This window comes from Schistocerca gregaria, chromosome 5 (assembly GCF_023897955.1).
Source record: "Schistocerca gregaria isolate iqSchGreg1 chromosome 5, iqSchGreg1.2, whole genome shotgun sequence".
Lineage (NCBI taxonomy): Eukaryota > Metazoa > Arthropoda > Insecta > Orthoptera > Acrididae > Schistocerca > Schistocerca gregaria.
Genome location: NC_064924.1, coordinates 557,233,613 through 557,251,309, shown reverse-complemented (window position 1 = coordinate 557,251,309; position 17,697 = coordinate 557,233,613). Strand labels below are relative to the sequence as shown.

At 36.1% G+C, this 17,697-nt stretch overlaps 1 protein-coding gene across 1 annotated transcript in view; it reads right to left on the bottom strand.

The window, feature by feature from the left end:
* Positions 1-842: 842 nt before the first annotated feature.
* Positions 843-17,697, bottom strand: part of LOC126272376 (snRNA-activating protein complex subunit 3-like) — a 161,015-nt gene continuing 144,160 nt past the window's right edge. Inside the window, exon 6 of the mRNA XM_049975190.1 lies at positions 843-1,153. Coding sequence (XP_049831147.1) covers positions 1,009-1,153 — 145 coding nt within the window. The 3' untranslated portion in view covers positions 843-1,008. The remainder of the gene's footprint in view (positions 1,154-17,697) is intronic.

Here is a 17,697-nt window from a genome sequence, read left to right as displayed (position 1 = left end):
ATAGCTACCAAGATGGAAGTAGTGGGTTTGAAATCAGCCAGATGTTCAAAGGGGCAACACTGTCATATTTTCTGTGTGACCTTTCCTGTCCCTGACAGCCCTACACAGACTTTCTGTGATTTCACATTTCAAACCTCATTTTCAGTATTTCACTGTTGATTTTCTTCTTTACTGTGTCTCCCTTGGCTCAAAGAGTCCTGTGTTAACATTCACACTTTACCTCAAATATTTATGTTACCCTCCTTCTTCTGAATGAAAATATGTGTGTACATATATGGGAAAACACTGCTTATTGGGCTGAAATAAGTTGACAGCATGCAAAAGCACAAAGGAATTGTTTTCTAACTGTTGCTCATGATTATTTGTGTGCACTTGTTTATAAGAATGCCTTGCTTCAGACCAATAAGTGGACTTCCTTTCTGTTACATTGCCTGTACTGCATGTCACATTTAACAGCAATTCATATCATCAATCAAATGTGAGAGTGGGTGTAGGGGAGCAAGTTTCTGGGATCAAGCTACTAAGTCCACATGAAAAAGTTAGTATATTTTGCAGAGCTGGTATAGAATTACTTGTGCTAAAGTTCATGAAATGTTCAGTCACTGATTGCATTAGGTGTAGTTACATCATAGGTTGGCAAAATATTCAAAAGATAGCATGGAGCACTCACAGGTGTTTTATACAAATGCACTATTCACTCTGGAGAAATACTTAATGTGTAGACTGTATGTAATGATAAATAACTTTGCACAATAAAATAAGGATTGTTTGTAATTTGTATTTGAAGAGCACCATTACATAAATTACCTAAGCTGCACAAATTAAACAAAAAATATCTCTGGTTCCATAAAAAACAGGACATACAAAAAATTTGGTTTATTTTATATCTAAACACGTTTCAGTGAGAATAATTCAATAAACATTATAAGTTCAGTACACAGTTCACCAAGAAGTGAACATACATATTTAGCTGTTTGTATAACACACACAGTTACTTTCAATATTCATTTACATCATGCTAGCTCTGTCATGATAACGATACGCTCTAAATGAACCAATCTTCTCACCATCCCTGTAGTTGAATGACTTGAAACATATGTCACAAAAAAAGCATGGGTCATGTGGAACACGTTTGTTATCCAATGTGACCCACCTGTAACAAACAAATAAATCATTTTGAAAAATGACAGAGGTTACTTAGTTTCGTGCTCCATGGATCATTTTGCATAATATATTTTAATGATATGGAATGAGTCATTTTACATTCACATTGTAAATTAATTTGTAAACATGGCTACATGCTGAAAATTTGTAAGTTTTTACTTTATTTTATTAATACACAGATGTGACTTAGTAATTACTGCCCAGTACCTTTTACACATTACAACAACAGAAATTTTTTTACGGAGTAGAAGAAGTTGTCAAGTAGAAACTTTTTCAGTTTGCTTTCAATTTTTATTTTTCTGTCTGTCAAACATTTTATATCACTGAGTAAAAGATGAAAAACTTTTGTTGCAGTGCTCTGTGATGGTACAAACCCTCGCTACTAGATGAATAGGTCTAGTATACAAGGATTGCTTTGTGGAGAGCGACCACGCAACAAAGTGCGCCATTCACAGAAGTGCATGGTGCCCACGAGCGAGATTTGCAATGCGACGGTGGGATGCCTCCGCCGCCAGGCCCGCAGCTTGGGGCATTGTTTGTTTTTTTGCACATTACATGAATACCATGTAACTTACAGTGAAGAGCGGTGCAGTAGTGGATTGTGGTAAGCAATATGCGCCTTCTGAAAAATCGATCTTTATTTTAAGTCATGAGACACAAAAGTTATAGTAACTTAAAAACTGTTTAATACCATGAACACTGAAAAACGAATGAAAATAGTAAATAACAACTTACAGAGATGAAGAAGCGCTCATTAAGAACGTCTCATCATAGCGGATCAAGTGCCGTAGTCACATGTTAAGATTCATAAATTATTAAGCTTGAAAAAGCAATAAACAAAGTTTTTATGGAAATTGTTTACAAAATTCAATAGAACATTCAAGGCCTAAAGAATGGCACTATATAATATTTTGGGTGGCATAACATGTCTTTTAAACTAGTTAAGTTATACTATACACTTAACTTGCAATAGTTATCATTGTTTGCAAATTATTATTAACATTTATTGCCCACAATTAATTAATTATTATAAATATGAAGATTTTGAGCAACACAATGTGTAGATCGCTATAGATTATGTCTAAAAACAGTGCTACAAGCAGTTCTATGTTAAACTTTGCGGTACAGATGTAAACAAACAAATTTGCGCTAAGGGGCGAAGTTTTGCAAAAAAAATTAAACTTGATTCAAGGGGCGATAGAATAATTCTAGAAATTAATGTAACATAGTAAATAAGATGTACTTTTTAGTGCGGTACTAATGGTGTACTTATTTCCGTTGAGGGATGTAGTGTCAAAATTTGTAACCTTAACTGTTGAGATTGGTACGTGCGTAGCCAGAGGGGTAGACATCCGAGCCTATATAAGCGAGCGGCCACTTGGGCCGGGTGGTCAGTCTTTCAGCAATCGGTAAGCATGTGGGTGGGGGAGTTGGCCAGTGGGTGGCGAGCAAGCCCCAGTTGTGGGTGGCCCATGTGGCCATTTGAGTAACAATTTTTCGTGCCAATTTATTTCGACAAAGCGTATTGTTTAACAGTGAAAATGTGCAAGCGTATATTTGGTGAACTGGAAGTGCTACGATTATTTGTGTGGGTACGAATTATGAAGTATACATTGGCATAAGTGAACATGTGGGGATCTGTGATTTTGCGCCGAAACTGCTAGAACAAAGAGGATAGTGGGACTTATGGCTCTGTTTGAGTTGATTGGGTAACTTTCGATCAGCCAACTATACCGCTATTGGGGGCTCGGAGTCAAATTATTATCAAAGTAAAACTGTAAACCGTCTCACCAGTGCTAATTTCATTGTGTGAAGGAAATGGACGATGCCAGTAAATAATGATTATAAAAACTTAATTGAACTGTGTTGTCAAAATTGATTTGCTATAATAATCACCTAATTTTTTTCCCTAGCATAAACTGTACTCACGTCTGAGTGAATATTAATTCAAAAACTATAACTAATGTGTGGGTGTGAAACAGTGTACTAATGTACCAAGTGTAGAAGTCACCCTTGAGACTTATACGAGAGCCAAAATTTGCACTAACACTCTTTTTAATGAAAATTTCTATATGCGCATTTGGGTGAACTCTTCAACCGCACTTATTTTCTGTACCGTCGCAACTCTGCACTCGTTTTGTGCTAAGAAGATTTTTTAATGCGCAGTAATGAATGTTTGTTTTCCTTCTGGTGCTGGAATTACGTACATCATTGTTCCTTTTGAAGTCTAATGGAGTATTTACAAAAAGCTTAACAAGGGCATAAATATAATGTCAAACAGTACTCAGATTTTTTAAATAAAAAGTTGTTATAAAAGCAGTGGAAGTCCCACGGCAACCATTCAGGAGTTGCATGTGACTCATGAGTTGCATTTGACTCTTTGACTTATTGCTGCTACAATCATCCATTGATCTGCAAGTTCGAGACCATGGGTTCTGTTTCAAACATTAAGAAAACAGTATGACCGTATTCTGTTCAAACACAAGAAAACATTGCTGTCATGGATGATAATGTGAACATAAGTCCCAGTAAATCAGTTCACCAATGAGCTCTGCAATTTCCTCAGATGAGGCACATTTCCACTTCATTGGTTACATAAATACAAAGAACTGCAGAATTTGGGGAGATAAAAATCCACGAGTGACTGTGGAAGATTAGATGCATCCAGGTTCTGTGCAGGAGGAGGAATCAGCCCACACTTTTTGAAAATGATGAAGGAGCTGCTGTCACTGTGAATGGCGACCATTGTCAAACCATGCTTTCTGATTTGTTTTTCCCTCTTACTGATGAAAATCATGAGTTTTAGTATCAACAAGATGGTTTGACATGTCAGATATCCCATGAAAGGACTGCTCTGCTGAACAAAAAGTTTCCTCAAATAATTATCTCTTTGCACGGCAGCCAGGATTGGCCTGCCATATCATACGATACTATGCTTTGTAACGTTTTTGTGGGGATTTGTGAAATTAAAAATGTATGTTAACAATCCTCAAACAATGCACCAATTGAAGGATGAAATCAAAAGGGTTATTACTGGCATCACACAAGATGTTTGTGAATGCGTCATCAAGAACTTCAATGACTGCATTGCTCGTAGCCACATGGCATCAGGTGGTCATATGGAAGATATAATTTCTCATACATAAATGGGATAAGTAACTCAATATGTTTGAGAAACAAAAAAGAAAATTACATTTTCAATAATTTTTTATGTTCTATAGCACTTTAATATTCTTCCCTACTTCCCAGACACCCTCTTTATAAATACGCTTGGACTGATTACAATAATAGTGACATCTGCAAAAAGAACAAATTCTGCTTGTTATACATTAGACGGAAGAGCATTCACATATATGAAGAACAATAATGGACCTAAGATTGAGCATTAGGGAACCCCATACATGATCCCTCCCCAGTCAGAATTATGTCACTGGACTATACCAGTGATTTACCAAGTACAACCTTTTGCATTCTTTTCATTCAATGTGGCATTATCCACTGGTTGGCTATAGCATCAATCCTATGAAACTTTAACTTACCTAGGAAAATACTTTGTTTCAAACAGTATAATGCTTTAGATAAGTCACAGACAATACCAACTCTTACAAAGAGAACTTACCAAGGAATTTCCAAAATAAAATAGCAGAAAATTCAAGTTAGAGAACATTTACTTTCTGAGTGTAGATCATTATTCATTAATTAAGGAAGGTGATGTGTAAATAGGAAGGTTTGTAAAAACAAAAAAGAAACCAACAACTTTGGTAAGCTTTCAGCACCGAGCGAGATGGCGCAGGGACTCGCATTCAAGAAGACGACGGTTCAAATTTGAAACCAGCCATACTGATTTGGGTTTTCCATGATGTCCCTAAATTACTTCAGGCAAATTCCAGGATGGCTCATTTGAAAGGTCACAGCTGACTTCCTTCCCCTTCCTTCTCTAATCTGACAGGACCAATGAAATGAAATGTCATGAGGCTAGGGCCTCTCGTCAGGTTGACCGGTCCCCTGGTGGAAGTCTTTTTGGTTGACGTCACTTTGGCGACTTGCACATCGATGGGGATGAGGTGATGAAGACAAAGACAACACAACACCCATTCCCTGGGTGGAGACTACCTCCGACGCAGCCGGGGATCGAACCAATTGACCTTGCTGTTTGGTCTCCTACCCCCACCAGCCAACCAACCAACCAACCAACCAACCAACCATGCTTTCAGCAAACATAGGCATTTAATTTTAAAATTTTCCTGGTGCACTTAATGTATTTTGTTCTTGCGAGTGGCTGTCACTTACAACACACTGTGACATTCTGATGGAGCATCTGACAATCATCTACAGGGAGCTTTCAATAGCTAACTTGAAGATGATTGGCAGGTGCCCTAAATATGTGGTGGAGTACTGCAGCAGCCACAGGTAGCTAGTGACTCTGGGTGCTGTCATTTTGGTTACAGCAACTGAGTATTTTATTACTGGGAGACCGGATGACTTTGAATTAATATTCGCAGGTGGAAGGTTTTTGCAATGAAGACGTGATAAATGAATCACATAATGAAGTAAAAGAAGAAAAGGGAAGGGAAGCTGAGAATTTGAATCCAAAGGAAAAAAGTAACTTAAGAAATTTTACGGAAGCATTGATAACCAAGGAGAGTAAGAAATTATCAATATAAGATGAAGATGAAATCACATGATCCATTCTTTATCAAGTCCTGTGGAGGGCCAATTTGAAAATGAAAAGTGACTGAAAGAGAACTTCAGAAGATGCAAAAATGGTAAATAATTCAGAGAAGTAGCAGTAAGTACAATGGCAGTGTTTATTCGAGTATTAGATTTTGTTTTAGGAAGTGAACTTCTGGCAAAATTGGTCATTTATATGGATAACATTCTTATAACTGGGATACATGGAAAGGGCACCTTGTAGTTTAAAGGAAGTAGGTGAGAAGCTACGGAAAGGGGGAATGACATTAAAACTAGAAAAGTGTAAGTTTGCTGTGAAACAACTAAACTTTGTACATCACAGCGTAAGTGAAGAGAGGATTTCACCTGACAGTGACAAAATATCAGCCATAGCAAAATGTTCAAAACCAACCTCAAAGAACAAATTAAGATCAATCTTTCAGGTTATCCAATTTTTATATAAAATATGTATTAACACAGGTACTGAAAGGACCATGTTTAAACAACCTCTAAAGGAAAAAAATGCTATATGGAATGCATGTACTGTAAAGAGAATAAATGGTGTGAACTTGTAAAGGGACACCCTCCTGCAACATAACTTTACCTCAACAAAAGTTGGCGATTCCAAAAAATATTTACGAATTTTTAAACAGATTAATATTATCTCAACTGTTTTTTCTGAAAGAATTGCACATGACTTTGTACATGATGTATTATATTTCAAGCTAAAATCTATAAAAAGAAATTACTTTATTTTCGTTGTTGCAATTGATATCTACTAGGTCTGTATGTACAGTTACATTTACTTTTTCTTAGAAACATTTGAAAACTAAGAAATATTCTGCATGCTTAAAATTCCTATTATTAATTACACAATCTGATGATATTTATTATGTTTATTTTTGGATTTATTTATAAAATAATTGTATAAACTGGTGGAGATTCATTTGTCAAGAAAATTTGTCAACTCTTTGAATATTGTTAGTACCGCAGAATGGATTAATAGTGGGCATGCCTCTGACATGCTCGGACGTTTTCACGTTTGGGAATAACAATGTAATTTTCGATTTTGAAGTGGAAATTGTACAGACAGTGTGATATAGGAAAATGCAAAAGAATGAAAATTACAGAAACAGAAATTACTTCTCAGGCAATTCTTTCGAAAGTTATTACATTAACTGGAACTATGACAACCTGTAATATTAAAAAATTTCAGCTTCACAACCACGAGAAAAGAAGGTGAATAAAAAGTTAATTGTAAATCGTACTCCTCTAAAAGCTTATTAAAAGAGTTATTACGAATTAAGTGACAATAAATAAATGATGTGATGAAGGGGTACATTACAAGTGGTGGCATCATTCGGGATCAATTGACTGATAATGAAGTTTTGTCTCTTGCAGAAATGAAGACAGATAACAATAGCAAATTTAGTGCAGTTAATGGTCAGTGAACTGAAATAAGAACAGATAAAAATAGCAAATTTAGTGCTGTTAATGATCAGTTAACTGTAATTTATTTACTTATTACTTTATTTAGCCATCCCTAGACCATTTTAAAATGTATGGATGTTGTCAGTTTCTGTACATTCACATATTTATACAGTTTTCATTACACATAGTTAAAAATTGTGAGACAGAAGTTATTTACAATCATTTCTGTTCCTTATCAAGACATTACATATAGTTAAACATTGTGAGACAAAAGTTATTTTCTATCGTTTTTACTAAGGAATTCACTCATAATGTAAAAACAATGCTCCTGCAAATACAATTTAAGATTTTTCCTAAAGCAGTACATGTTATCTGTTTCTTTTATATTATGTAGCAGTTTATTATACAGTTTGACATCTTCATACGAGAAACTATTTTGACTCTTACAATGGAAAATTCAGGATGGAATGTAACAATATTAGAGAAGGAAAGTTGGTATTTACCATATAGTGGAGATGCCGAGTCGCGATAGGCACAACAAAAAGATTCACACAATTACAGCCATTGGCCATTAAGGCCTTTGTCAACAGTACTAAAGTCATGAAAACTGCTATTTGTACTATAATTTTCTATATTTTTATTGATATACACTATAGTTTGAAATATAAATTCATGAGGGACAGTTAGAATTTCTAACATTTCATGTTCTCAGCAGTGGACCACTTTTTGTTATAATTTTTTGTTATAATTCTTACTGCTCTCCTTTGCATTTTAGATACTGTCTGCAAATTCTGAGCACTGTTTCCCCAGAAAATTATACCACACCTGATTACTGAATGAACATAACTAAAGTGTACAGTTCTCAGACATTCATCACTGCTTGCTGATGCAAGGCCTCTAAATGCATAATATGTTGTGGATATCTTTTTTGAGAGTTTCATAGCATGTTCATTCCATTTCATTTGACTGTCAATGTGCAACCCTAAGAATTTTGCTGTAGGTACATCATCTATGGAAATGTTACCTAGTTTTAAATTTAAGGGATTCTGTTTCCTATTCATTCTATAGCACATTGTATGTTCTCTTTACATTGAGGGTTATTTTGTTTTCCTGTGACAGTTTGTAGACATCCCTCAATACTTCAGTAGAATTTTTCCAACATTTGTGCTGGTGTCTTGCTTGTGATAAATAAGTTGCTATAATCAGCAAACAATATTTTCCTGCATGGCTGATACATTGTGGGAAATCATTTATGTATACCAGACTGGGCCTAGTACACTTCCTTGAGGGAACCCAATGTTGATATATTGTGGATCCGATATATGTTTCTCAATCTATTTTGATCCATTGGAGACGTGTGATCTCTGTTTTCTAAATATGAACAAAACCTTTTGTTAACCACTCCCCTTACTCCTAGTGCCTAGAACTAATGCAACAGTTTCTAGGGGTCAACTGTATCAAATGCCTTAGACAGAGCTAGGAAAGGCCAGTTACACAGCTGTTCTCATCTAGCATTTCTAAAATTTTTTTGTGAACTGTGCTATTGCGGATTCTGTTCATCTGCACGGCCTGAAAAGAATTTGCTTAGACAGCTCACAAGCCTGTTTTTCAATATTGTCACTATCACTTTTGAAAAGGAAGGCAATAGGGCTACTGATCTGTAGTACTCAATGTTTTCTACATCACCTTTCTTATGAACTGGAAAATTTTTGCATGCTCCAGATAGACAGGGAAGCAACCAGTTTTGAAGGATTCATTTATTATTTCTGTTAGTGGAGCTTTGATACCGTTTATGCATTTTTTCAGCATGCACATAGGGACTTCATCTAAATCTGCTGAGTTTTAGTTCTGTAATTGCCTTACAACATTCCACACTTGCTCCTCAGTAGTTGGAAGCAATATGCACATGTGCTGGTTGATTAATAACAGATAATGATAGCAAATTTACTTCACTATAAGGGCAATGAAATGACCTAAAAACTGAAAACAATAGTAAAATGGATAGGGTACAATACCCAATAGACCAACTTAGTAATCAAGGTTCAGAGCTAAAAAATGGGTTGTCAGAGGCGTTAGAAAGTGTGAGTAAAAAAAAAAGGTCTTAGAAAATAAATTTATTGTTTTTGAAAATGAATTAATTGTCGAATCGGGAAGACACTCACAGAATGTTAATGACATCAAAGTTTAACTGAAGGCCATATTGGCAAAAATCAAACAAAACATCACTAATTTAGATCAAAAAATTTTAAATGTTAAAAACAATATGCAAACTAATGTAAATGTTTTAGAACAAAAAAATTTCAGCAGTTCAGGAAAATTGAATTCACAAAAATCTGTATTCACATGATGCTATTGCATGGTCCAACACTCCAATCAAAAGTTTTCCATCAGACAATTTACATCCAGTGGATTTACAGCACCACTGTAGAGATAGTTTTGTGTTGGGCATGAGTGACAATAAAAAAATTAAATTTGTTAAAAATTGTCTTCAAGGGAAAGCTGTGTTTTAGGTAAATTTAAATTTAAGTGTGAGAAAATATAAAAGTTTCAAAAAAAGTTTTTAAATAAATTTTGGTTGGAAGCTGAACAGGGAAGGATTAAAAGTGGATTTTTCAATGGTGCTAATTATAGGAATAGGGACAGTACTCCACAAGAGTTATGTAAGAATCAATTTAAGAAACTGACACACCTAGACAAACCATTTGACAAATTACACTGATTGATGCACTTGAAAGGAAATTACTAGAAATGTTGCAGTGGGATTTAGAACACAGATCTGAGGACGGTTTTGAACAATTTTTACAATGTGTTGACAGACAATATGTTGACAGACTGGAATGATAGAGATCACAGTGGGAATAACTACAGAAACAGAGATAATGTTAACTCCTATCGGCATCAAAATGTTAATATAGACAGAAATTTTGAACATCAGTAGGACAGGAACAATGGGGATAACCATGGGCAATTTAATAGGAGAAACAATCATAGAAGTAACTATTTGGGAAACGGCAGTCAGCCTCAATGAAGGTCCACAGTTTTGGAACGGGGAAACACAACAAGCACTGGACTCCCAATTTACACTTGCAATTAGACAATAATAACAGTGTTAATGATATGGCACAGTTAAACAGAAGGTATATCAGAATTTTCATTTATGTTTTGATCAAACATTTTGGGATACTGTGTTTAATTATAGTGATGTAGATGGTAATCACAAACCAGAATGTGAGAGTAGTGAGAATTTTGATATAGTACGTACTAATTATTTCTGCTCTTGGTCAGAAACAGTGTTATTGATGTATGTAAATCAGGAGATGACTTTATTGGATCTGAACTAGGCAGTATTTCTGATGTAGATGTGGATGAGAGCTTTGAAATAAAAGAGGTTGGTAAGTCTGAGACGGGTAGCTTATTGCAAATGAATGAAGGTGAGGTTAGTGACTTTGATGGAGAGGAGACTTGTGTTGTTAATGATGTTGATAAAGTAATTTTGAAAGAATATGATGATGATGATTAGTATGAGTATTTGTGGAATTTAAGAACAATGAAGTTTTCAGATTTATTTGTGAATGATGGTGACAATACAAATAAGGTAAGTGATGAATGTGATACCAGTCCAATCAAAGCAGTTTTTCATTATTGCCATACAGACTAATGATCCAAATAGTAAAGGCGAGTTATCTGTAACCCTACAGAATAAAGGTGAAAACTTTTGGAACCAAATTGACGATAACATAGATATTTGTGCATTTTGAAATAAGTTAGCTGTGGCTAGTCAAAATTTGTATCCAAAGTGGTGGAATGAAGTGAAAGAGGATCGTAGGAATTGTAATTTTGACAGTGATGTATTTTGTGTGCCTTCTGTAATAAGTGATGTTAGTTGTACTATGGAATTCATTCATCGTGTTCAATCTTTACCTGATAACATAAGTAACCAAGTAATGCTATCATACCAGTAAAGTTGATAAAACCCTCAGAAAATCTTTGATATTTCAACTCCATAAAAAATAATCAATCTAACCAAGAAATTCTGCAATTCTACAAAAAGTACAGGAAAATATACAGAAAGGTGTTGCTAGCCGCAAAAAAACTTTCAAACAACAAAATATTACTTGAAGCTGAAAACAAGAGCCAAGCAGCCTGGAACATCGTCAAACAGGAAACATCTAACTCTGCTAAAAAGGACCTCAATTCACATATTAAAAACAAAGATGTACCAGTAGGTAACCCTAAAAAATTAGCTGATTTTGTAAACTCATATTTCAGTAATATTGCAAAAAAAATTACAGCAGAAATTTCCAGATACGTATGATTTACCTACTCAGAACCAGCCAATAAACTCAATGGTGCTCTTGGCAACTACAGAAAGGGAAGTGGCACTAGTAGGTTCCCCCCCCCCCCCCCCCCCCCCTCTCCGATTCTGCGTAGAACCTCCTCATTCCTTACCTTATCAGTCCACCTAATTTTCAACATTCGTCTATAGCACCACATCTCAAATGCTTCGATACTCTTCTGTTCTGGTTTTCCCACAGTCCATGTTCCACTACCATGCAATGCTGTACTCCAGACGTACATCCTCAGAAATTTCTTCCTCAAATTAAGGCCGGTATTTGATATTAGTAGAGTTCTCTTGGCCAGAAATGCCTTTTTTGCCATAGCGAGTCTGCTTTTGACGTCCTCCTTGCTCCGTCCGTCATTGGTTATTTTACTGCCTAGGTAGCAGAATTCCTTAACTTCGTGACCATCAATATTGATGTTAAGTTTCTTGCTGTTCTTATTTCTACTACTTATCATTACCTTCGTCTTTCTCCGATTTACTCTCAAACCATACTGTGTACTCATTAGACTGTTCATTCCATTCAGCAGATCATTTAACTCTTCTTTACTTTCACTCAGGATAGCAATGTCATCAGCGAATCGTATCATTGATATCCTTTCACCTTGTATTTTAATTCCACTCCTGAACCTTTCTTTTATTTCCTTCATTGCTTCCTCGATGTACAGATTGGAGAGTAGGGGCGAAAGGCTACAGCCTTGTCTTACTCCCTTCTTAATACGAGCACTTCGTTCTTGATCGTCCACTCTTATTATTCCCTCTTGGTTGTTGTACATATTGTATATGACCCGTCTCTCCCTATACCTTACCCCTACTTTTTTCAGAATCTTGAACAGCTTGCACCATTTTATATTGTCGAACGCTTTGCCAGGTCGACAAATCCTATGAACGTGTTTTGATTTTTCTTTAGCCTTGCTACCATTATTAGCCGTAACGTCAGAATTGCCTCTCTCGTGCCTTTACTTTTCCTAAAGCCGAACTGATTGTCACCTAGCGCATTCTCAATTTTCTTTTCCATTCTTCTGTATATTATTCTTGTAAGCAGCTTCGATGCATGAGCCGTTAAGCTGATTGTGCGATAATTCTCGCACTTGTCAGCTCTTGCCGTCTTCGGAATTGTGTGGATGATGCTTTCCCGAAAGTCAGATGGTATGTTGCCAGACTCATATATTCTACACACCAACACGAATAGTCGTTTTGTTGCCACTTCCCCTAATGATTTTAGAAATTCTGATGGAATGTTATCTATCCCTTCTGCCTTATTTGACCGTAAGTCCTCCAAAGCTCTTTTCAATTCCGATTCTAATACTGGATCCCCTATCTCTTCTAAGTCGACTCCTGTTTCTTCTTCTATCACATCAGACAAATCTTCACCCTCATAGAGGCTTTCAATGTATTATTTCCACCTATCTGCTCTCTCCTCTGCATTTAACAGTGGAATTCCCGTTACCACCATTGCTTTTAATGTCACCAAAGGTTGTTTTGACTTTCCTGTATGCTGAGTCTGTCCTTCCGACAATCATATCTTCTTCGATGTCTTCACATTTTTCCTGCACCCATTTCGTCTTAGCTTCACTGCACTTCCTATTTATTTCATTCCTCAGCAACTTGTATTTCTGTATTCCTGATTTGTCCGGTACATGTTTGTACTTCCTCCTTTCATCAATCAACTGAAGTATTTCTTGTGTTACCCATGGTTTCTTCGCAGCTACCTTCTTAGTACCTATGTTTTCCTTCCCAACTTCTTTGATGCCCCTTTTTAGAGACGTCCATTCCTCTTCAACAGTGTTGCCTACTGCGCTGTTCCTTATTGCTGTATCTATAGCATTAGAGAACTTCAAACGTATCTCGTCATTCCTTAGAACTTCCGTATCCCACTTCTTTGCGTATTGATTCTTCCTGACTAATGTCTTGAACTTCAGCCTACTCTTCATCACTACTATATTGTGATCTGTGTCTATATCCACTCCTGGGTATGCCTTACAATCCAGTATCTGATTTCGGAATCTCTGTCTGGCCATGATGTAATCTAATTGAAATCTTCCTGTATCTCCTGGCCTTTTCCAAGTATACCTCCTCCTCTTGTGATTCTTGAACAGGGTATTCGCTATTACTAGCTGAAACTTGTTACAGACCTCAATTAGTCTTTCTACTCTTTCATTCCTTGCCCCAAGCCCATATTCTCCTGTAACCTTTTCTTCTACTCTTTCCCCTACAACTGCATTCCAGTCGCCCATGACTATTAGATTATCGTCCCCCTTTACATACTGCATTACCCTTTCAATATCCTCATACACTTTCTCTATCTGTTGATCTTCAGCTTGCGACGTCTGCATGTATACCTGAACTATCGTTGCCGGTGTTGGTCTGCTGTCAATTCTGATTAGAACAACCTGGTCACTGAACTGTTCACAGTAACACACCCTCTGCCCTACCTTCCTATTCATGACAAATCCTACACCTATTATACCATTTTCTGCTGCTGTTGATATTACCCGATACTCATCTGACCAGAAATCCTTGTCTTCCTTCCACTTCACTTCACTGACCCCTACTATATCTAGATTGAGCCTATGCATTTCCCTTTTCAGATGATCTAGTTTCCCTACCACATTCAAGCTTCTGACATTCCTTGCCCCGACTCGTAGAACATTATCCTTTTGTTGATTATTCAATCTTTTTCTCATGGTAACCTCCACTTTGGCAGTCCCCTCCCGGAGATCCGAATGGGAGACTATTCCGGAATCTTTTGCCAATGGAGAGATCATCATGACACTTCTTCAACTACAAGCCACATGTCCTGTGGATACACGTTACGTGTCTTTAATGCAGTGGTTTCCATTGCCTTCTGCATCCTCATGTCGTTGATCATTGCTGATTCTTCCACCTTTAGGGGAAATTTCCCACCCCTAGGACAAGAGAGTGCCCTGAACCTCTATCCACTCCTCCGCCCTCTTTGACAAGGCCGTTGGCAGAATGAGGCTGACTTCGTATGCCGGAGGTCTTCGGCCACCAATGCTGATTATTTATTAAAATTTAGGCAGTGGTGGGTATCGAACCCGGGACCGAAGACGTTTTGATTATGAATCAAAGACGCTACCTCTAGACCACGGGTACTCTACTAGTACTAGTAGTACACCAACTAAAAAATAAAACTTCAGTAGGGCTTGATGAAATCCCAGTCTGCGTAATTAAAGAATGTATAGACTCTATAAAGGGCCCAATAACAGCCATATTTAATGAATGTTTCGAATCTGGATACTTTCCGGAGTACCTAAAACAAGCAAAAGTTATACCTATCCTTAAAAACGGAGATGTGGAAAATGTAGAGAACTACAGGCCAATTTCTATACTGTCTATCATTTCTAAAATAATAGAAATACTAGTCAAAAAGAGACTGTTAAATTACCTGAATAAATATAACCTTCTTTCCAATGACCAATTTGGTTTTAGGCCCGGAAAAGGCATACAATCTGCTATAGCACAGTTCAGTAAAGTAATTTAAGAAGCACTGGACAAAGGTGAAAATATAAGTGGTATCTTTTTAGACTTGTCCAAGACCTTTGATACAGTTAACCACAAAATCTTACTTCATAAATTAGGGCAAATAGGAATAAGAGGTGTGATAAAGAAGTGGTTCAAATCATACTTGGAAACCAGAGTTCAACGAGTTGAGGTATCACAAGTTTCAAACAATTCCCTTGTAAAACAAATGTCTGGCACAGAAAATGTGAATATAGGCATCCCACAGGGAAGTGCATTATGCCCAATATTGTTTCTTATATACATTAACGACTTCCCACAAAGTATCAGACATGGAGAAAAAATACTTTTTGCTGATGACAGCAACGTAGTAATAACAGGTGAAAACCCAACACAAATGTCAGAAAGAGCAAACGAGGTTCTCAATGATGTCCACAACTGGTCATTAAAAAATAAAGTAACCCTAAATGTAAAGAAAACTAACTATATTAACTTCCAATTGAACAAAAAACACAATGCCACTAGAATAAAAGTTAATAATAATGAATTAGAATGTGTAACAAGTACCAAATTCTTAGGTATGAATGTAGACAGCCAATTGAAATGGACAAACCATGTCAACATTTTGGCAAAGAAATTACCCACAGCATGCTATGCTCTTAGAATCCTTGTACCGGTATGCAATAATACCTGTCTTAAAATAACATATTACGGATATCTACACTCAGTCCTCAGCTATGGGATCATGTTTTGGGGAACAAAAGCCAGTAACAAACAAACTGTGTTCAAAGTACAAAAAAAAAAAGCCATAAGGATAATAACAAACAGTAACAACAGGGCCCACTGTCTAGAATTATTTAGAAAGCTAGGCATTCTAACTGTTTCTTGTGAGTATATCTTTCAGAACATAATGTTCAGTAAGAAAACTCTCAACATGTACAACACAAACAGCCTAATACATGACCATGAAACAAGAGCTTTTCACCACCTTCATCTAGATAGAAAGAACAAGGCAAAGACACAAAAAAGTATATTTTATAATGGGATAAAACTGTACAACAAATTACCACAGGAAATTAAAGAAATAAATGAGCCCCTCACTTTCAGACAAAAGTTTAAAACCTTCTTAGTAAGTAAAAGTTGTTATACTGTAAAAGAATAATTAACGTAGATGTAGATTATTAGCAACATATGACATTATCACCAAAATATAATGTAATTAAAGATGTGTGTATGACTAGTTATAAAAACTACACAAAATATGAGAAACCTGTTTCATTGCAAATGTAAGTGTGTGCTCACGTGTTGTAAACTGACGACATCCATACAATATTTATTGTTCCACGGATGAATAAATAAATAAATAAATAAATAAATAAATAAATAAAAAATAAATAGAGACAAGATCCAGTATAGTAAGAATTTTGTGGAAATGTCCATTGTATGTGTAAAGATAAGAGGAGCTACTGGTAAGCAAACCAAGTATATAAAATGTCAAGTATTGTTAACTTTTAATGCAGAAGACAAGACCTTTGAACATGGATGCATGATGATCCCTAGTCTATGCAAAAATATACACTATGTTTGCAGATTCATAAGACTAAGTAGTTGTGTATTGTTTATCAGGAATGTAGTACATAACATGATGTAATTTCTAAAGTTCTGTTTTACCTGTTGACTGAGTTAAAATCTATTATACACTCTATAGTTACGTTTTGTAATAGATTTGAGCTTTAGAATTTGATACATATATGCCATGAGACTATATGAGTAGATACTTTTGCAATTCTGAAATGGGACAATGTTTACAATTTGTACTGTAAAAATTAGGAACAGTATCTTAGTATATCTGTGCGTATCATCTTGCTAGTTCATTTTTTTCCCTTTCATTTAACTCTGTTTATCAAAATTTCATATGTGAATACTTTTTAATATCATTTAACATAAACCCTACATAATTGCTTTTGCAGTATAAATAGGGAGAGCATATGCAGTGTGATGTGAAGAAGGTATTGAAAAGCATATTTAGTACACCAAACAATGTGAATGCTAGACAGGAAGTTACCTATCCGTTGGAGCGTGTGATGAGAACTGCAGGGAGGAAACTGAACGATGTGGCTAGATCCACTCCCCACACTGCAGTATGGCTGTACCCTGCTTGACCAGTCAACTTACAAGAGATCTTAGGTGCTAGGTAATGTACTTAAGCATCTGCCAACTACATCAGCGTTGTGACTGAGATTTGTAATTTTTTTTATAAATTGTAAATGAATCTTCTAGTCCTTTAAGTATGTTGGTTAGTTTGTGTGGACAGTTAGCAAATAGTGTGGAAGATATTTACTAGTATAGACAACATAACAAGGAGTATACATGTCCACTTTCATACACTGAATTTGGTCCTGAAGCTACTCGATAATGTCATCATTCAAAGCTATTTATGACTCTGTTTACTTGTATTTATCCTGAGTACTGCAATATTGACTCATGCCCCTGGTCATCGCGACTTTGTATCTGTGTATATGTGTGTGTGTGTGTGTGTGTGTGTGTGTGTGTGTGTGTGTGTGTGTGTGTGTGTGCGCGCGCGTGTGTGCGTGCGTGTACGTTCACTC